Source organism: Neolamprologus multifasciatus, chromosome 15 (assembly GCF_963576455.1).
Source record: "Neolamprologus multifasciatus chromosome 15, fNeoMul1.2, whole genome shotgun sequence".
NCBI classification, from domain to species: Eukaryota; Metazoa; Chordata; class Actinopteri; order Cichliformes; family Cichlidae; genus Neolamprologus; species Neolamprologus multifasciatus.
The window spans coordinates 16,106,190-16,126,784 of record NC_140453.1 but is presented as its reverse complement, the minus strand read 5'-3'; the positions used below and the strand labels follow the sequence as shown (position 1 = coordinate 16,126,784).

Here is a 20,595-nt window from a genome sequence, read left to right as displayed (position 1 = left end):
TCACATTCATCACTGTAATCAATATTCAGCATTACCAGTGCTCTAAAAATAAATCAACATGTCTGAGGTTTTATGAGTTGTTTGACACCATGTTTGCTACTTGGGATAACATAAGGCGATATTTCTACCAACTACATATAAACTTTATCTGCTATTTTTACTGAGAAGGCAGTGCAAAAACACACATATACATAGATATATGTATGCGTGTCAACATTAAAATACCTGCAACAATCATCACTGATGCCTCCAGTTGTTCTTTCCCCTTGGTTATCCTTCAAGAGATGGATGGTCAAATGGAGAGGGGTTTGCTGTTCGTCTGCCCTACGGAGCACCATGGGGTCCCTTCCCCACTCAAGGGCCCACTAGCCTCAGGGTTTGGGTCATAAGTTGCTTACAGTTTAATAATAATAGTAATAATCTAGTACTGAAGACTAACATAAAAACAGGATTCCATGAATAAGCGATTCTCTCTTATTTTATTTTTATTTTATGGCCACTATTCACGCATAATTATAGTGCATCCCAAAAACAAGTAATATTTACAGTACGGGTTGTATGGGAGGTGACAGTACTGTATATTTTATCAGCATCCAGGGAGTCCTTTCTCTGAGCTGCTACAGTCTTATATTGCATGTTGTAATCGATGCATTATGCTAATCTTGGTAATACAATTTCAGAACATAATGTACAGTCAACTGCTTGTTTTCGCCCATGTTGAGCTGACAGATTTGGAGCAGAGTTAAATGAATAGCGTTAAGCAAATAAGACGGTGGGATTGGAGAACACTCCTTTGTCCTCAGTACTTCTGTCACATCGTTGAAATCGTAGATGGAAACCCAATTGAGAATGAAAGGATAAAAAACAAAAACAAAAGTCCAGATTCAACAAGAAAACAAAGCCAACAAAATGAATAAAACTGCAAATGTCTCCAATATTAAATTGACAGAAAAGGGTACAAAAACAGTAAAAATCCAGGTAATCCATAATATTAAAAAAATGCATGTAATTAGAGAAAAAAAATGTTTCAATAGGGTTCATAGCTTTACTCTTGCAGGCAAACACCAAATACACTCAGTGAGGGAGTTACCGCAAAGACTGTGCTTGCACAAAGAACCTGAAATGCTAAATAAAGGGACATATTGTTTGAACTGTGTCACAAAAAACCTTGAGATTATTGCATTTTTACATTGACATATCATTCATTGGGACATTTGTTAGCATTAACTCGAGTTTCATGCAACACAGTACAACAATACTGTTAGTAAAGTTTTTTTCTTTCAAACTCTAACATGTGTAGTGTAGTTTCTTTGTGCAACCAGCATGTAGGTGTGCATATGTACTAGCTGCTAAATCTTGTTGACTTACCTTAAATTGTTTGGGTTTTTTTTGTTTTTTTTTTACATTTTTTTATTTTATGTAGCCAATTGCAAGGTCCGTTACAAAGTTTGTGCTAATGGGGGAGTGCAGGTGAATGCTTTGTCCAGTGTGTCCTTTCAAAAACAAGTATATCAGTGACCTACTGCTCCCCTACCCCCTGGCCCATTTTGTTTTTCACCCCTCCCTAAGTAACTCACACGCTTTTCATAACACATAAATAACACCACACTTTAACATGCTTTGGTTCGGGCCTGTTCCTTTTAGGCATGCCATGTAATGTGGCTGTGCTGTGTTATTATACTGTGTACTATGGCCATGTGTTGCCGTTTTAATGATTAAAATGTAGCTCTCCCACCCCTATCCTAGATTAAAGCTCGGCAACACCACAACTGACCAATCAGAAGCTTGGCTAATGATGCATGACTCATGCAACGTAACACACAAGCAGGTCCATCTAAACAACTGGGAGTATGCAGTGGCAAAAAAACAAACACACGTACACCATAGCTTCCAAAGAAAATAACTGGAATCATTCAGCCCGGCATCTCTGAAGCTCAAGGGTTCCCCACTGTACATATTTAGGTATGTCAAGTTTGTGCGCATGTATAGGATATATGAAGATATGTAATCTAAGCCCTCTCTTATTCAGGGGGGGGGATTGTTTTACCTGTTGTGGATCTGAGAGTTGAAGTGACAGTGGAGGATGTCATTGAAGGCAAGCAGTCGTCATCTTGGGAATAACCAGCCTGAATTGCACGGAGGTAACTGTGGCTTCGAGTGCGGAACGAACCAGGCAGGTCCAAGGCCTCCATGGCCTGGGATTCTACTTCACTAAAAACGGACTCGCAAACTGACTCAAACTGGCCATTGATCTCAGTCTCACTCACCTGAGAGACAAAAACAGGAATAGCAGTCCTTAATTTTTCCTCTTCCTTTCTCTTTCTCACTTTGATTCTTCCCCTTTGCACAGCAAATATGAAGGAGTGTTAGCATAAGGAAACGCCGCTGTCAGTTTCGACCTTAAACTGAATAAATGTCAGATCAAATGGGGAAAAAAAAATTCAGATGACAACAAAAAAACAATAAGAAAAATAGCCAGTTTGAGTTATAAAGCAATAAATTGATCACAGAAGACGTTCTATACAGTATACTGAATGCTAACAGATGGAAGATATCTAATAAGTCATGGAAGTGCTTAGAAGTACAATAAACTGCTCTGTGTAACAAGATTCATTTGTTAATGTCAAAATTGTGTACTCATCAAAGGGAAATGTTATTTTACAGCTAAGTGCTGAACGTGTCTCTGTAGTGTAGTAGTTAAAGCATTTGCCTAACCACCAATAGATCCCCAGTTCAATCCTACGAGGAGACACAAATCCCTTTGGGGCTGCGTCAGGAAGGACATCTGGCACGAAAACTCTGCCAAATCAAACATGTGGAGTTTACCTGTTGTGGAAACTCCTTATGAATGAGGGAAGAGATAAAAATAGCTTCTTTTTTTAGTGATACAAATTGTGTTGGCTGCATACTTTTGTTTATATTTGAATTATGTAATATTTTTGTAAATGTTAATGTACTATTGAGATAATATTGCCTTTTCATTAATACTTTAGCCTTTACTATTTAAAAATGGGAATGATTTTCTATTAATTAGACCTTTTCCAGTAATGGAAAACTAGGTATTAGCACGTAAGGGTGTAAACTGATTTTTCAACCTGTGTTTTAGCCAAAATCTCTCCTTATTGTTACTCCATGTACATATTGAAGGTCCAATGGTGGATGTGTCTCAGATCTTGCAGCAGTAACCACATCTTAAGCCACCATGGAGGTCCAAACGGACTTAATTCATCCAAATGTATAGATTCATAGAAGAAGAAGGTATTTGAATTAGAATTTTTTTGAATGATGATGTTGGTTCAAAACGTGTATTTATTTCATCTCCAGGCCTACACTAGGACTGTAGTACATTGCTCGAGGGTGACAAAAAGGCCCTGTCAACCAAAACAAACGAGTTGGCATGCTAAAACAACACTAGGCTCAGTGTATCAGTAGCCTGTTCCAGATATCAAGATGCAAACTTGCTGATGTGACACTGATGTCCTAATTTAATAATTATGTGTAATTTCACTTTTTTTTTTTTATGAGCAGATAACACTTCAGAAACAAACTGCAAATCATGTTGGACTGTGTCTGGAATTGAGTTAGACATAAGCTTTCAGATAAATCATCTGTACCCAAACAGTAAAAGCAATAAGTTATTCCAATTTTGTTTGACTGATATAGCCAAGGCTTTGTCTACAACAGGGATGTCAAACTCGCTTTACATTGTGGGCCACACAAAGCCCTCTTTGAACTTAATTGGGCCAGACCAGTGAAATGTCCCTTTCTGTCAGTGTAAAGAGATTTAACAATATATTTAATCCCTGAGGTATCTTAATACTAGATAAAGAAGTCTAATTCAACAGCATGTGTCTTTTTGTACATAATAAAGAAATTGTGCTGTAGTTAATGAAAGAAATCACAGGAAAAATTCTAGTAGTTAATTTCCCAGACTTCCTTGTAAATATAAAACAGAAGTTTCTTGTTAACTCACTATAGACCCATTAGTCTACAGTAAATAGTAGATAGCGAATGTCATTTTATTTTTTTTATCTACAACTTATTCACTTTAGTGTGGTATTAATGACCATGTGGGAGGTCTTAATTGTAGTAGTAACACTTATAAAAGTACAGTAAAAAGTCCAAAATTCATGCCCTCCTTCATATTTTCCAAAGACATCTAGTGGGCCGGATTGGAGTCTGCAATCTAATAATCAGGGGACCTCCCTTGGGTGCTTAGTGCCTCTGTGCTGTCCTCAGCACAATGCTACTACATACAAACTGATATAAGCTTTCAGTGATGTGTCCAGGTGTTGCCTCTGTGTGATGCATGTGTTTGAGACTCACCTGGCTGACGCAGCTAGCCTGACTGAGGGTGCTGACGGCGCGCATGTAGCTCTGGTTGCGAGAGCGGAAGGGCGGGGGATGAAAGGTGGCGGGGTCCAGCGTGACACTAGGGTGGGGCTGTATATCTCTTGTGGTTTGCAAGTGGTAGCCCTGGCTGAACAAGGACAGGGGGCAGGGACAGACACGATTTCACAGTTCAAAAGCCACAAAGGTAACATCTGGAACACACTGTAGTTTATAAATCCGCTGGTTAGCATCTGTTGGCACGGCCTTATTTGTGATTAAATGAAAATGAACTTCTACATGATACCCCCTCACCCCTCTCATTTTTAAATATCTTCTAGTTCCATGATAAAACACTAGTTCATTCATCCCAAAATCATAGAGAGCATGCATAGCTAGGCTGTGGCTCTTATTAGGGAAACAGTGTCAGCATGGAGTTACAGTAAGAGATTATTACATTCTCCACCAGAGGATAAACAAAACATAAGAGCTGTTTTGTTTGTGGACAAAAGCAAAAGTGATCAGTTCCCCACTGAGATGATGGTAACAAAATTAGCACTCAGTGGCAGTAGAGACAACGGATTCACGACAGCTCCCTAGCTTCAAGAATTTGGCTGCGTTTGAAAGTCACAGTGCCTGAAAACAAACAGTCACAGAGAACAATAAATTGGGGGGGGGGGGGGGGGGGGGGGGGGGGGGAGCTGTGTTTCAGCTTAGGTAGAGCAATGACATCACGAATACGCCAATTAATAAAAACACTCTGTATGTTGTTCTGGTTTAGCATGAAAAAGATACACATGGTCACCATTTACCAGCGAGAGATCATTAGGAAATCATTAAATGGAGGTGGTAAGATCCTGAGAAGTGAAATCTATCTGTTCTAAAACAGCCAACTGATGTATACTGTGCTTTAAAAAGTAACATCACCTGAATCGTCTGGATAATTAATCTCAATTTGTCCAGTGCAGAACCTTTTGCAACATGTTATTTGTATGTTAACCCTGATTAGAATAATTATCAACAAAATACTATCTACCACATTTATATTAATGAGTAGATCACATTAGAGTGAAAGTGAATGGTAAAATTATCAATAATTAAGGTTTGTTGTAATTTTAAAGGCAACACAGTAGTGCAGGAGCGTCTTGGGTTTGGCTCCACAGGTCGACTGGGGCCTTTCTATGTGGAGATTGCATGCTCTCCCTTTGTCAAAGTCTGTCTAGGATCAAAACACAGACATATATACTCCACACTTGGCTGGGTTACAGAACAAACCCGTCACTGCCCCGAAGGCTTCTCATCAAGCAGTGTTAACTTTAACGTATGCCCTTCCATGTGTCACCTCTCCTGCATTTGAACCGGCTCTCTTTCTTTCTTCTTTTGACAGAATTGTCAGCAATACCGTGATGTGGTGATGCAGTGTTTGTGTATGGCATATCAAAAATTTATATCAAACTCAAAACCAGTTGGTGCCACAGCAATCACCAGAGCACGGCTGCAGCTGACCCATGAAACAGTTGTAGAAATACAGTGCTTGGCAGGCAATGCCTAAGACCAAAAAAGAGCCAACCACAGCAACCATACAACCCAACAAAGGTACTATTGTTTTCCAAAGTAACTTCACTTGAAATCACCTGACTGTTCAATTTAGTCATATCTCTCAGGGACAGCTAAACAAAAAGCAGCATTAAAAAACAGCAATTTTACTGTGACAGCATGTAGGCAGAGCAGTAAGACTGTTAATTTATATAGACGACTCTGAATGTTCTTCCTTTGAGCACCAACTAAACACAGCATGCAGCAACATTTTGTTAGCAGCAAGTGTTGCATCAAAACTCCCAACTTTCCACTTGTATTGAAGTATGAAAAACAACAACTTGTGTCCTCAGCGTTGACTCCAATAAATTCTAGCCAAGCAACAATTAACACTGAAATCCAAGCAGCTCAACTGGTTGACCCTGAAGCAACACCAGAGATATTGCTATTGATGAGCGTTGGTTTTGTCATGTAAATATTTGAAACTTGTGAAATAAAAAGGAAATGAATCACAGTGCATCATCTTACCTTTTTTTGAGTAAGACCTTAGTGAACCCATGATAAAAACTGGAATATTTAAATGAATACACAGCATTGCCGTGGGCACACTAAGTCAATACGTTAGGCAACCAGGCCTACCTGTGGGAGTCTAAATGGGGTCTCTGCATGGCTGATTTGAGGACAAGAGCATCTGACCGAATGGTCTTTTGTGGAGAGGTCTTAGGGCTGGTGTCAGAGTCCCCACTTTCATCATCCACCTCTCCCATTGCTTTAACATAGCTACTGCTTCGCATCCGCCGACATGGGATCTCGTCATCCTTCTCACCTGGGTATCCACTCCACTCATCTTGGGGCACCTGTGGAAGATGGCACACCTACATTTAATACAATACAGACATTTATAACAATTAGGTCGAAGTAGTCCAGGATATTACTTGTTATTCCCGCAAGTCTGTGATAAAACGACGATGAGTACTATAGCAATATTTAGCCATGTACAAAATATACAGCTTTGACAGGGTTGTGGAAATGAAAGATATTTGCAAGTACAGCTTGAAAATTACCCAAATAAGTGTGAAAAGTGTATCAGAAAACATTCTGGCTATGAGTTTTTTAACCTAAATGGAAAAATCAAGTAAAGGAATTGTGTATCACAGTGATGCCAAGGATGTTATCAGTGAAATTATAAAGTTGTGAGACCGTAACATAAAGCAAATCTTTTAATAATTATAAAGATTTATCCAAGTGGTTTCACAACAGTGTACAAACGTTGGTCTCCAGCTGTACCCAATTTTGGGCTGATTAAGAAATAATAACTGGTTACTTTGTTACGTGGACTTGTTCAACTGCTTGTTAACATAAATATACAATCAGCCAACTCAGTGTAGTTCGGTGTATTTAGGCATGAAGAGATGGTCAAAATGTCCTATTGGAGTTCAAACTGAGCTTCAGGAAGAAAGGTGATTTAAGTGACATTGAACATGGTCATATATTGGGATTTTCCCACATAAGCATATACAGAGATATGAGAAATAGTCATGATTTAACAAGAAGGGCAATTACTTTTACACACAGGACCAACTTTTTCCCTTAATCAATTAAACCATCATTTAAAAACTGCATTTTGTATTTACTCTGGTTATCTTTGTCTAATATTAAAATTTGTTTGTTTGATCTGAAACACATAAGTGTGACAAATAAAACTAGGAGGGCAAACGCTTGTTCACACTGCTGTATTTCTTCTCACAGTTTTCCCAAAAGGGACATGTCAGCAGTATGCCAGCACAACAATCTAACTTCAGAAATATCCCAAAACTTTTTTTCCATTCATAAATGTTTAGGTAGCCCATCACTAAATTACGGGGTGAAATTCATTATCACATTTCTTAAAAGTAAAGTAAAATGGCTCTTTACATCCGCACGGTCAACATTCAGTTGAAGGGACAGGGTTCAGCATCCTTTTTAGCAAATCGCTCATAATGCAAATCGAAATGTGGCCAGATTTAAAGGATTTTTGGGAAGCAAATGAACACATTTGGCAAGGAATCAGTATGTATTTTTATGCACGCACAGAAAAGGCAGCCAATTATACCCCTGAGGCTTGGGCTGTAACTTTTAAGTCAGCATACTGTCATCACTGTAGTATTACTAATACAAAAACATACATGCTCTTAAATTAGCTTTGACTGCCAGCCAAATAAACACAAAATAAGCTTTTGGCATACTGCAGCTCAGAATTAGTTGTAAGGCAAATGTGATTTAAAAACTATAAAAATAATGAACACTCATGTACAGTCATGTGAAAAAGAAAGGCTGACAGTATTCTATGCAGTCCTGTGAAAAACAAACTACACCCCATGAACCAGTAGCTTGTGGCACCACTGTTAGCAGCAGTAATCGGTGAAGTAATTGTATTCTGTATGACTTTATCAGTCTCTCACATCGTTGTGAAGGAATTTTGGCTCACGCATCTTTACAGTTTTGCTTCAGTGCAAACAAATGCTTATGTACAGCTCTCTTAATGTCCCGCCACTGCATTTCAATCAGACTGAGGTCTGGATTTTAACCAGAATATTGCAACACCTTGTTTCTTTTCTTTTTCCATCATTATGCTGTAGATTTGCTGGTGCACTTGGGAACATGGGGACATCCACCCGTAGGAAAATTATGGCATTGTGTTAACACACACCTGAATGCTCCAGACCAGCAGAACTTCTGCTTTAACAAAGGTGGTCCCACTTGCTGATGGTTAGTTAATTAAGTGCATTCGATTAGCAGCACTTGGCTGCTACTTACTGTACACCCCTGATTTCTATGGAAGCAGCAAGGCTGTACTCTTTCATGTGACTGTATGTATTAGATGCTCATAGCCATTACATTATGTAGCATAAATTGGTTTCAGTGTTTCAATTATAAGTACAATAAACAGGGACTTTGCTTAAAACAGCAGCATCAAGATTAGCATAGTGATTAAGTGATTCTGTTCTAATTACTCTACACTGTGCTGTGCAGTGCTGCAGATGTCTACACGTAATCATTGCGCTGATTTAGTGATTTTGATAGAACAGAAATTATAGAGTATATCAAGTTCAACTCTTCAAAAATGATTACCTGTTATTGTTGGGTTGAATACACAGTGTATGTTTGAGCTTACAGTATCAGATTGATGCTATTAAAAACAATGTTCATGGGTTCTTCAATTGCACCCTGGTTTAATTCTTATGAAGATGGACAGCTACAGTGGCCATGTGTCACACACTGATTGTGCTAACAGCGTATTGATCAGGCATGGAGCAAGTACAGCAGTGTTAGTGTGTGGTGCAGCTAGCAGTAGTCCCAGTGGACAGGCCAGTCTTAGCTCCTGGAACAACAAGCCCAGGCGCAGGACTGTTCTTCATGCTCTGCCAGTTACTCACTTTACTGTTTCTCTGCCACAAGTGCTGAACTGCTCTCACAGAAAAGAAAGTGGCTGACATCCCTTTTTTTTCTCCTAGAGGTGGAATAATGCTTTCTCTATCACTTCCATTCTCGCTGTCTGTTCTTGCTGCCCATCTCTTCATCTCTTCCCCTCATAATCTTTTTCTTTAGCACCCAATATCCTCTCTTACTCGACAGCCCTAGTGCTCAGTGGAGACAGGTGAGGGACTCAACAGCATAAGGCACTTAAATAAAGCTTTTTTCTTCTGTATGGAAGGTGGCACATAGTAAAAAGTAGGAGGATTTACAGATGATTATAGCAGGACCAACTTCATCATCCTTAGTGTAATGTATTCTGCTCAATTGTTTTTGTAGTCAACATAAAACGCGTTCTGAATCTTTTAAACCATATGCTACAATTTGACAAAACTGTACAATTGTACAATTTTGACAAAACACAATGAATTTCTTTTGCGCAGCATGTCTCACTGCCTCAGCACTAAACTCCACAACAGCACGTAGGAAAATGAGAGATGATTGTTCGGTTACCTAATATTGTGATATAAGATAACATTTTGTGCATTATCATCTAAAAAAATGAAGGCAGTAGGTACGTTGCAAACCTTCGTAACCTGATAAGTTAACATGGAAAAAAAAAGACCTGTCTGCAAAAGTGTAACACAGACTAATACATTTTCCATTCCCACATGCATAGAATAAAATGCCTGGAAACTAAATTAATCAGCCTTAAAGACAGCAATAAAGTAAAAGATTCATTTTCCTCCTAATGCACAACCATTGATCGTCTGGGGCTGCTGTTAACGAGGCAGTCATCACTCATGGAAGCAGTGCGCTACCTCATTAGCATTACCTTATTTCTGTGTTCATTTGATGCCATACCTGAAAGAACTTGTTCAGCTGTGCCTCTGAGGCAGCTAGACAGATGAGCTGCTTTACACCATAATTAGTTACTACTACACTGTGGGCACTTTGTACAAAAATAACCCTGGGATAAAACATCTTCTCAATGCAGCAAGTAATTCCATAACGCCATGTACCAGATGTGAAACTGCATCTTGTGAAAAACAACACTGACCTGTTGGATGTGGTAGAACAATTTCTAGCTCGTAAATGTGCGAGTCCTGTAATTTTGTGCCTGAGTAAGCCAGTTATTTTTTGGCTTTTGAAATGGTGAGAGTGGACGCAGTCTATTTGAAGGTTTTTATATGCAAAGGTAGCAGGATAACTGTGATTTTAAAAAATATGGTGGGAAGGTTGTACAGTTTTCCTACAGAAGGAGCCCTTCTTGTACTGAGACCATTTCTGATGAGGCTATGGTTAATAGTAGATGGATTAATTGAAGGACCGGGTGCATCTCTCATGTCCTGTGTCAGGTCTTTGCTGAATTTCTTCTTATTTCTTAAGGACATGCCCTTCAGATACTGTTCTGTTGCCTTCTGCTTCTTGTTTCGTTACACTTTTCCAGTTTCATTAGGTTTTTAAGGGCAGATTAAACATCATCAGGAATCGGGTGTCCATTTTATGTCTCAGCGATTCATAGGTCAGTGTTAAGTGGTCAGTTACAAGGACAGGACTGAAAATGAGTGAAAAAACCACCAACGTCCAAAGAAAACTTTTCAAAGACCTTAAGAAAACCTGGAGAACTATTGCTCGAGACTGCTTTTAAAAATTAAAGAAAAGTGTAAAGAAACTAGAGGTGAATCAAGACTTTTGCACAGCACTGTATTACTTAAAATTATATGTAGATTCAACCTCTAATATTCTTTGACATATGCTTCACCCTACCCTTGTTGGCTTAGATGGTCAGACTGAAGACGTGACACCTGCTAAAACAAGATTATGTCAGCTTCCCTAAGGCAGGCCTGTCCTCCTCATCACAAGTGAACATTGACCTAAAGGACCCAGACATCAAAGAGATAAAATCGGATGGGCACCAAGAGCGTTCACCACAACGCCTTTACAGATCTCCGCTCATTGATTCCACTGAATAAGGCTCTCATTATGGACACGCTCAGTGCTGAATGTGCCCATGTGGCAGCTGCAGGGTCTCTGCCTGCTGACACATAAGCTTGTTAAATGCCAGTGAGAGAGCCCCTCTATTGACAGAGACTACCCATTACACACAAATAACTGCAGTTTGTGTATCTGTGTGTAACTCTGCATTTCACACAGCATCAAAATGAATGAAGGGGATGCATATGGTACTCGGTAGAACTATTTATGGGTTTATATATTCAAATTTGATGTCATGAGTAAAAAAAAAAACATGGGTAATTGTTGATTATAGTGCAAGCATATATTTCAGTTTGCAACTTTCTCATAATGGCTGTCATTGAAAGTGGCTTAAAGGAGTTGTCTATTTTCAAGATTGAGTGATATACAAGCACAACTGTAATATGGAAGCATAGCTTTAATAATGGCCAATCACTTCAGCTGTTCTCTTTCACATTACAGTCAAGCATTTCATAACATGATTGACCAAAGTCCAGGCCAGCTTTTCCCAAGATGTGCATACAACAAGCATTGTGATGCTAATGACGACCCATTGGAAATCTAATTGGCATTTCAGAAACAACTGTTACCCATGTCACTGTTTTTATCATTATTTCCCATTCTTAAGTCACCTTCATTAAAAGCTACTTAAAGCAGGACTTTGAGCTTAATATTCTAATGCTGCAGCCTGTGAGTCACTGTGGATGAGAGCATTAGCTAAGTGCTTAGTATTAAAAATTAAAAGAAACTCAAAGATCGCTGAAAGACTGAATACTTGACTTTTGACTGTTTTAGAAGAAGTCACTATCTGTAGCTTAACTGCTTTACTTTAGTCTCGTAACGTGACAGTGTTACAGGCAATCATGGGGCATAAAATCTGTGAATAAAGTAATGTCTCTTTCCAATCTGGTGAACCAGCTCTTACAGAAACTCAAGCCACACTATATGCTGTTTTTGCAGACACCACAGCCTTTGTGTTTCCTACACTGGAATTCAGCTCAGTGGTTCTTCTCAGTGCTTTCCACCATGACATTGATTCAGTCAGGCGAGCTCTATATCTTAATAGACAATAGCTCCCTGAGGTGAGCACACAAAAGGGAATCCTGGTTAAATATATTGACTTCTCACACTTGTGGACACTGTAATTGCCCTCTGGAGAATGACAGAAAGAAAGGCAGACTCCAAATACCCCGCTGTCTAGATTCCTAATCGATCAATGCATTTTATCGAGAAGGGCAGTGTCGGAGATGAGTGGATATTGATCTTAGTTATTGTTTGTTGTATTATCTGATAGTTGGCGTTTCAAATATCTCCACATTTACTGGCCTTTCAGTCTATATTCAGACATTTTTTGTGGGCCTTTTCCAAAGAGTTGAGTATTAAACATTTAGAAGAACACAAAACTTGGAAGGAAACATCCTGTTATTGCTTCAAACTAAATTAAACAACTTCTGTGATTTCATTAATTCTGAAAGCAAAGGATGACTTATACATGGACATAAACTAGCAGCTGATCAATGCCAATCAGAATAGTTTTTTATGATATGGAATGAAATCAGTGTTTGTGTACCAGCCATAGCATATACACTGACGCACACAAAAACATGTATTTCAGTAGCTCAGTACAATACGCCACTAATCAAATTTGTCTGTACTTTAAAAACATATATTTCCAAAAAAAGGTACTACTAACCTGCAGGTAATGACATGTCCGCGATGACTTGAGGTCCGTGTACATCATGGGTTTCTCTAAATTAAGCGATGACTTCCTGTAGGCCTCTTTGGCCTGGCTGACTGTTAGAGTCGACCAGGAGCTCCTCTTCATGAACTTGCCCTCGGGTCCCATGGCCATACTCTCACACGCTGAGCACTTGACATCATTGTTACTCTTTGAGGTCTTGAGTGACAGGTCTCCAAAGTGGTGGCTGTGCATGGAATCTGGGTGGTAGTGGCCGACATGTTCCCCATGGTGCCGTGACATGACACTGGGTGTGCGATAGGTGCTGTCACTATCCAGGTTGTCATCTGAGCTCCACCAGCCACCAGAGCGGTGCTTACGTTCTTTGCTCTTGCTCCTCTTGCTACCGTGTTTTGTGGAGTGGTGGCCATGATGGTGATAACCCCCTCCTACAATGTCACCTTTTGTGCCATTCATCTTGGACGATCCCTCCAGGGAGTGGGACTTGGTGAAGAGCTTTTGGACTGAATGAACAAGGTGTCGAATGCGGCCGGGACTCTCACTGCGTTGCTCGGTGGTGGTGGAGGTGCGCTGGTATTGTAGAGTGTGGAAGCCGTCACGGTGCAGTGGCAGTTGTTTCTCAAACTGGTCCAGGAGATTAGCAGGAAGGCGGTTGCTCTTGGTGCCAGCATGGTGGGAAGAGGCAGCTGCTGCAGCTGCAGCAGCCGCAACAGCTGGGGATGTGGCGGAGGCTGTGATGGCAGCGCAGTCGTCCCGTGTGGCTGAGTCATAATACTGAGAGCTGTAGTGCATTCTGGGGAAGGTGCTACTGGAGATGTGGTCAGATGCAGCAGCTGGGGGCATCATGACAGGGGACATCATCATGCAGTCGGAGTGGATGGAGCTGCGTGGTGAGTAGCGGTGGTGGAAGTCCATAGGGCAGCTCTCTGTGGGGCTGAGCAGGTAGGATGGGTGGCGGGAGTCAGCGCCATGGTGAGTGTGGATGTCATGGACGTGGGGATCATAGTCCAAGCCGTGGGGTAGAGGAATCTGATGTTGGGAGCGGCTGCCCGATAAGCCCTTCATGTTCCTGGATGGAGGGAGGCGTCTGCCTTCATTGAACTTTCGAGACAGAGACCAAGATGAAGTCTTCTGGTCTGTTTCAGAGAAGGAGAAAAAGAAGAGAAAGATTCTGTCAGATTGAGAGAGCATAGTGACACCTGACAGACGAATACTCTCACGGGGTGCTTCACAACCATCCTGCAATTCTAATTTACATCTAGACCAGTCCGTACCAAAACACGTCTAATTAAGTAAATACTCCTACAAAGGCCAGACCATGTTACACAATAGGTTTTTACACTTTTACACTGATTGACACTTTCAGTAATGTGACGCTAACCTAAGTTAACCTCACTAATGACTGCTTTTAATATAGTAGAAAAGCTAATGAAATATTTTTGTTCTACATGAAAAGTTGCACTTCAATGTGATGATGTGTCAAATTTCATCTCATCTGAAAAGAACAGATGACAAAACACCCTGGAGGTTTTGAAGCTTAAAAATAGGAAATGTACTTGTGATGTATAATTCATCATAAATGACTGATTATCTCCTGTATATATGTTGAAATACACTCCTTTTTGCAACTGATTTTATTCTTCATCGTAAAGGTACTAAAAGAGTTTCGCTTTTTAGAATATATAAAGAGAACAAGCATTTATTTCAGAGACATTGTTATCAGTTGGTCCTGAAGACTCAATAATACATGGTTTATGGATAGATAACCATAAATTACAGTAGAGATTTTCTGCACTAACCAGATGTTTCCTTCTATATAACTACTCTACAGAATCAAGGCTCCAGTTGTTTTCTCAAAATGTTTTTTACAAAAATTGTGAAGAAATCTAAAGCAAATGTAACGCCTTACTAGATATTATTGTCAAGTTGTCAAGTTACTGTTTAAATGCAAAAACCTAGCTTGCTTCATTTAATCCAATATAATACTTGTCTGTAAAAAAAAGACTATGTTCCTAAACTCATCCCATATCCTTCCTGTAACTGCTTGGGCTGATTCGAACTCCTCTAAAATTGGTGATAAAAGCATTATTTCTCAAGCCCCGTGGTGGAGAACATTATTAGCTGTACACCTAATTATTTTGGAAGAGACGTGCACATCTTTGGGCGGTGATCACAAAGAGGGGCAAATTTTTCTTTACTTCAGAGAGATTTTTAAATGAGAAAATTTGGTAGCTTCTGTGTGTGAGGTTAAAAGGTTCAGCATAACTTCCAAAATCCCTTTGCTCTGTCAGTCCCTAGAACATGCTTCATGATGAAAGCTGTTCCAGCTCCCATGAGTTTTCCTCTATTGTGTTTATGTTGTACAATGCTGAAACAATATGTGCATATTCACCAATAGTTTATAACATTCAATGTTTGCTATGTTCAACACATAAAAATTAGGGGAGGGATTAAAGGTAAGATAAAAGTAGTCCTATTCATTTCACTCACAACGATATTATGATGGCATGATAAAGGTTTGGTGGCAATGTGGTGCACTGGTTAGTACTTAATTGGTGATTCTCGGTCGAAAACATGAATGGTTCTCTGTCTCTCTCTGTTAGCTGCATGCTAGGCAGGTGACCTGCCAAAGGTGAACCCCACCTCTTACCCAGCATCAGCTCCGATAGGTTCCAGCCTGCCGGCACAAATGACACTAAATTGGATAAGCGATTAGGAAAATGGATGAGTGAATAATTAGGGTTAACACACCCAATGTGGTTGTGATGGTTTATTATTATTAGTTGTCTTATGCTGCATCTCATATTGCCATGAAGTGGTATCACAATTTTGCAACTTACTGGACCAATAATTGCAAACAATGTGCAACACTACCTTAGAAATATGAGCACTGTAAGCGTGTACAGGTGCTTCACGAAATACAGGGCTGCAAGCAGTGATGCGAGGCGAAGACCTATGCCATGGTAACTTGATTTAATTATGTTAAAAGCAGGGTTGTTGTCACAAAAAATAAATTAATCAAAGAAAGTGTTAGTGATTATTGCATTGGTCAAATAATAATATGAACCTCAGGAATAGTTCAGAAGTCCACATACAGTGTTGAAGATCCTAATTCCTGTCTCGTGGTTTTGTCCCCACTCTCTATGACAGATTTAGAAAATATTAAATACCTCCAAGAACTTGGTCTTGCTTGGTCTTAAGTCAATATATAAGGTTGGAGGTGGGTCACATGGTCCATACATAAACACAGAAAAAGTTAGAACAAAACTGGGTCTACACAGCTTCACTGCTTTAACTGCAAAATGATCGTTTTTTTTTTTTAAAAGTGAGGCAATAGTTACTTTTCAAGTAATTAATGACTTTTAGAATATTGTAACTCAGTTACTATAATTACTATAATAATGTAACTATAATTAATTACTTTTTCAAAGTAACTTGCCCAACACTGATGATTAGCATCTGAGAGTAAAAAAGATCAGTTCAGAATATGATAGTGTTATAAAGCTCATAAACCGGTAATTACTATGGAGTGATTTGCAAAATATCCCATGTCTATCTTCAACCTTCATTTGCAAATGTGTGCACTGCTGATATTTGTGAGATTGACGAGAAAATTCCTTCCTTGAAGTGATTAGCAACTTGTTTATATGCAAACATTTTACAAAAGAGGTCATGTAAAACCATAAACTATAATTTATTATTTTCTGCCCTGTTAATTATAGAATTTTCTATCATCAAAGGCACTACCAATATTCACATAAATCTTGATCTTCACACTTTTTATGGCGCTGTGGTCCATCAAGTTGCAGGAAGACATCTTAAATGTACAAAACCTTCCACGAATTGTGTCAGAATGGGCACCATTATTAATAGTCTCCATCCTCAGCTTATCTTCCTGCATAACAATTACAGCCTACATCTTACCAGTGCGATTTGAAAACTGTAAGGTAAACAGGGAGGCGATGTCTTGAATGCATGCAAGTCCCCTGTAATTAATTACTTACACTTCTCTGCAGCAGAAAACCCCAGTCTGGAACAGTGCACATCGCCTTACATAACGTTTGGGATCTCTGATAGCACACACCATTTCAAAGGAGCCAGAAATAAAATGCACAGTTGTCATGGCAACCACTGCTGAAAATCCCAGGAACTGTAATAGGATTTTCAAGGTTGTTTGGGGTGTATCCCAGTCTCACAAGGAGGGGGGAAAAGACCTACTATGTAATGCGATACAGACTCTTGATGCGTGACTCTATGACTTGATTTGCCATGTGGGCTACTATGTTCAGTGCTCTGTTACAAGTTGGGGTGGTTTGGTTTTGTTTAGCATAAAATAAACTATGAATGTAATCACACATTTAAAGACAAAAAATGAACTGCACATTATAGTAAGGCTTTGAGAATTTAAATGCCTTTCGCCCAGGGATACCCAGGACTACATGACTTGGGATTTTTTGCGCTGCATGTTTGTACCAATAACTCCATTTTAATGTTGCAGAGCAATAAATGGATAAAATTACACTTTAAAATAATTCAATTTATGTTCTTTCCTTGCTCTAAATATTGGTCTAACTACAGTGAAAAACACTAAAACATTCCCATTCATCAGAGGGTGTAATCAGCCATGTTATGCGATTTATTTTTATATTTTATTTTCATGCTGTGTTTCAGCACAGGTTATACACTGCTTGGTGAGTTGACCACAGAAAACAGCAGATGTAGTGCTGTAAAACTTTAATGTAATAATTACTCTGTAGTGGTTAAAGCGCTCTCTTCTCCTGTTTCTCTCTTTCTCATTTTCACCATCAAAGCTCTCTGTTGTCCCCCTTAAGTTCCCTCTCACTATCTCCTGAATTCAGTACATTGAAGTTGACGATATCAATTGGTTGCTGAGTTGACAAAGTGCTTAAAAAATATGCTTTTTGCATACTTTGCGTTCATCAAGAACAGTGACTTGATGTGGACCCAGTATGTATTTCATTATTCTTGTTATGTACAGTTGTAAATTGTGACGTTAAGCATGGCCAAAGTTTCAAATAATGAGGTAAGTGTATATGCAGGTGATCCAAATCAAGAGCCAACATTTCAGGCTTTAGATCGTGCTGCTTTTTTTCTGTTCTTCAATAGTGACAGTATTGTACAAAGGATGTGGAATATCGAGTTGCTATGCAGAGGGGAAAGAAGACGACCTAGGAGATTCATGGATGTAGTGAAGAAGGATATGCAGAGAGTTGGTTTGACAGAAAAGGATTTCATGACATGGGGTCTGATGGAGGCAGTCGATGTGTTGGGTTCCCCTGAAGGGAATAGCCAGAAGAGGATTTGTACATTACATACGCAAGAATTTGAGTAATGCATGGAGAGAATAGTGGCTCAGAAAAGGGGTGCTTACTTTAATTATTTTTCCTTTGGAGGTTGTTTTAGCCATGGTGAGGACTTGTAAGGTAAGAATAAATATTCTGTTAATTATTTATTGACGGCAGTTAGATAAAAACAAACAAACAAACAATAACAAAAAAAATAAACGCTGCAAAAGCACACAAAACACAACTGAAACAGGAAAAACGAAAAACAGAACAGGAAAAAAAAAAAGATTTCCAAAAGCACAAGTGTTTCTGGGGAGACAATAACCCGACGGACCAGTTGCAGGAACCAAAATATTCTAGGTAACTGTGTTTTAATCTCATGATTCATATAATACTAATGGAGGATTTTTAGGCTATAGTTAGGCTAACACACTTACCTCTCATCTTTTCTTTCCTCACAAAACCGATAGATCCTCCACTTCTTTTAAGTGTCTCCCAGCGCAATTCTTATCATATTTTGGTTCCTGCAACTGGTCAGTAGTGATTAATAAAGTATTAGTGACATTATATATAGCCCATGAATCATACTCTACAGTTTGACTGCTTGTTGCTCCTTGTTCCTCCCTGTGGCATTAGCTAGCTGTGCATTGGTGTGGAGGAGGAAGGCCTCATTTATTCCAAGTTATGCAACCATCTTGGGAAAAATGCTGGCCAGGCGCTGACTGCAGCATAGCAGCAGAGCTTTAACCAGCAACACAATGCTTTCCCAGAGAGCAGAGAAAAGACAGAGGCATTCCCCTCTCCGTTATTCTCTTACACACTGGCCCCAATATCTTCCCCCTCAATGTGTGGCATATTTTAAAAAAAAAAAAACAAACAAAAGATAATACAGGCTGCATCAGGTGCTGACAGAAGCACAGAGGAAATTGCCTGTTGATCATGCAGCACAATAGCTGTTGCATAAGCTGTGAAACAGGGAAGCTCTCATCAATGTTTCATAGACTTGTAAGCTCTTAAAGAGCCAAGAGGGAGTATTTGCATTTTTGGGAACCTACTGTAGTATTGAGGATGAACTACTGACTACTGACAATGACTACTTGAAGTATTCGTACTCTGGATGTCAGCTATGCAAAATTGACACCCTGCTTTTATTTGGATCTATGATTTTTGATTACATTAAAACAGTTTCAGTGACATTTATATGGTGACTATAAATACTATGACTTTAAATCAGCTGGTTTTCTCCACATTGCTCCTTTACCTCCTGTCCTGACTTATTCTCCCTGCAAAACTTTAATAGGGGTTCTGCAGATCTAAAGATAGAATCTGTGTAGAAATGTCAGAATGTGTTGAGACAGAGAATAACAAACAAGGGGGAAAAAATACAGAATACAGAACATATAGGGTAAAAAAGTCCAGATAAGCACCAAGAGTTTAGCTTTTGGCCAAGCTTCAGGACTCAATTAGTGCCTGAAATTGGTGCTATTGTGAAATCTGCATTGCGTGGTCATCAAATGAGCACTTGAAACACTCCATCGTTCACCTGAGGCAAAAGAGCTGGAAGCTAAGGTGCTCCAATGCTGCATCAGCCCATTGTATGGTGAGTGGGAGGTATTGTCCGAGATAAACCTGAGGAAGTGATCCTCCTCCTTGCTGCTGCCTGTAGGCTATCTAGAGTCAGCCCTATGACACAGCTACTTTTTTTCTCTTTACCAGTTTTTTGAGCCTGCCGGCATCCCCAGCCTTGATGTCACCTCCCCCGCACAAAGAAAACTGCACTGGGCACTACAGTATTTATTAGTAAAACTTGCAGAGCAGTCTGATGCAAACATTGGATGACACAAGCCTCCTTGGGCAGACAGTGTGTTTGTGTTGTCTGACTACACCAAGTTGTTATGCGATATGTGAACTCCTTAACTTAACTGTGCTACCTTCACAGATTGGTGGCACATGTCACTGGCCTCCCAGTCTGTCTGGGAGTCTTCAATAGGCTACCCACTTTCAGTATGAAGATTAGAGTTTAGTAGAGCTGAAAGTCACTTGGAGTGAATTTAACACAAAACTTTAATTGGTGCACACTTTTCTTCTACATTTTTAGAACGGCTGCTTGCACATTTTAGGCTCATTCACAAATAGCCCCCAAAGGACATGTTTTTCAAAAATATTCAGGATGTTGCCAATCTGTTCTCAGGCAAAACAAGCAACCTGCCAAGTCTTGATAAACGCAGGATAACACTGTGAAAACATTGTTTGTTTGGAGTGACAGTATATGCCCTTTCTCTAATTGGTGCCTGC

At 39.5% G+C, this 20,595-nt stretch overlaps 1 protein-coding gene across 10 annotated transcripts in view; it reads right to left on the bottom strand.

Moving 5' to 3' along the window:
* dlgap2b (discs, large (Drosophila) homolog-associated protein 2b) overlaps nucleotides 1-20,595 on the bottom strand; it is a 108,459-nt gene that overhangs the window by 33,052 nt on the left and 54,812 nt on the right. For all 10 annotated transcript variants that reach the window (XM_085133765.1, XM_085133766.1, XM_085133767.1 and 7 more), the window contains 4 exons: nucleotides 12,989-14,130; nucleotides 6,505-6,722; nucleotides 4,327-4,480; nucleotides 2,048-2,267 (listed from right to left, as the gene is read on the bottom strand). In XM_085133765.1, the coding sequence (XP_084989891.1) occupies nucleotides 2,048-2,267; nucleotides 4,327-4,480; nucleotides 6,505-6,722; nucleotides 12,989-14,130 (1,734 nt within the window). The remainder of the gene's footprint in view (nucleotides 1-2,047; nucleotides 2,268-4,326; nucleotides 4,481-6,504; nucleotides 6,723-12,988; nucleotides 14,131-20,595) is intronic.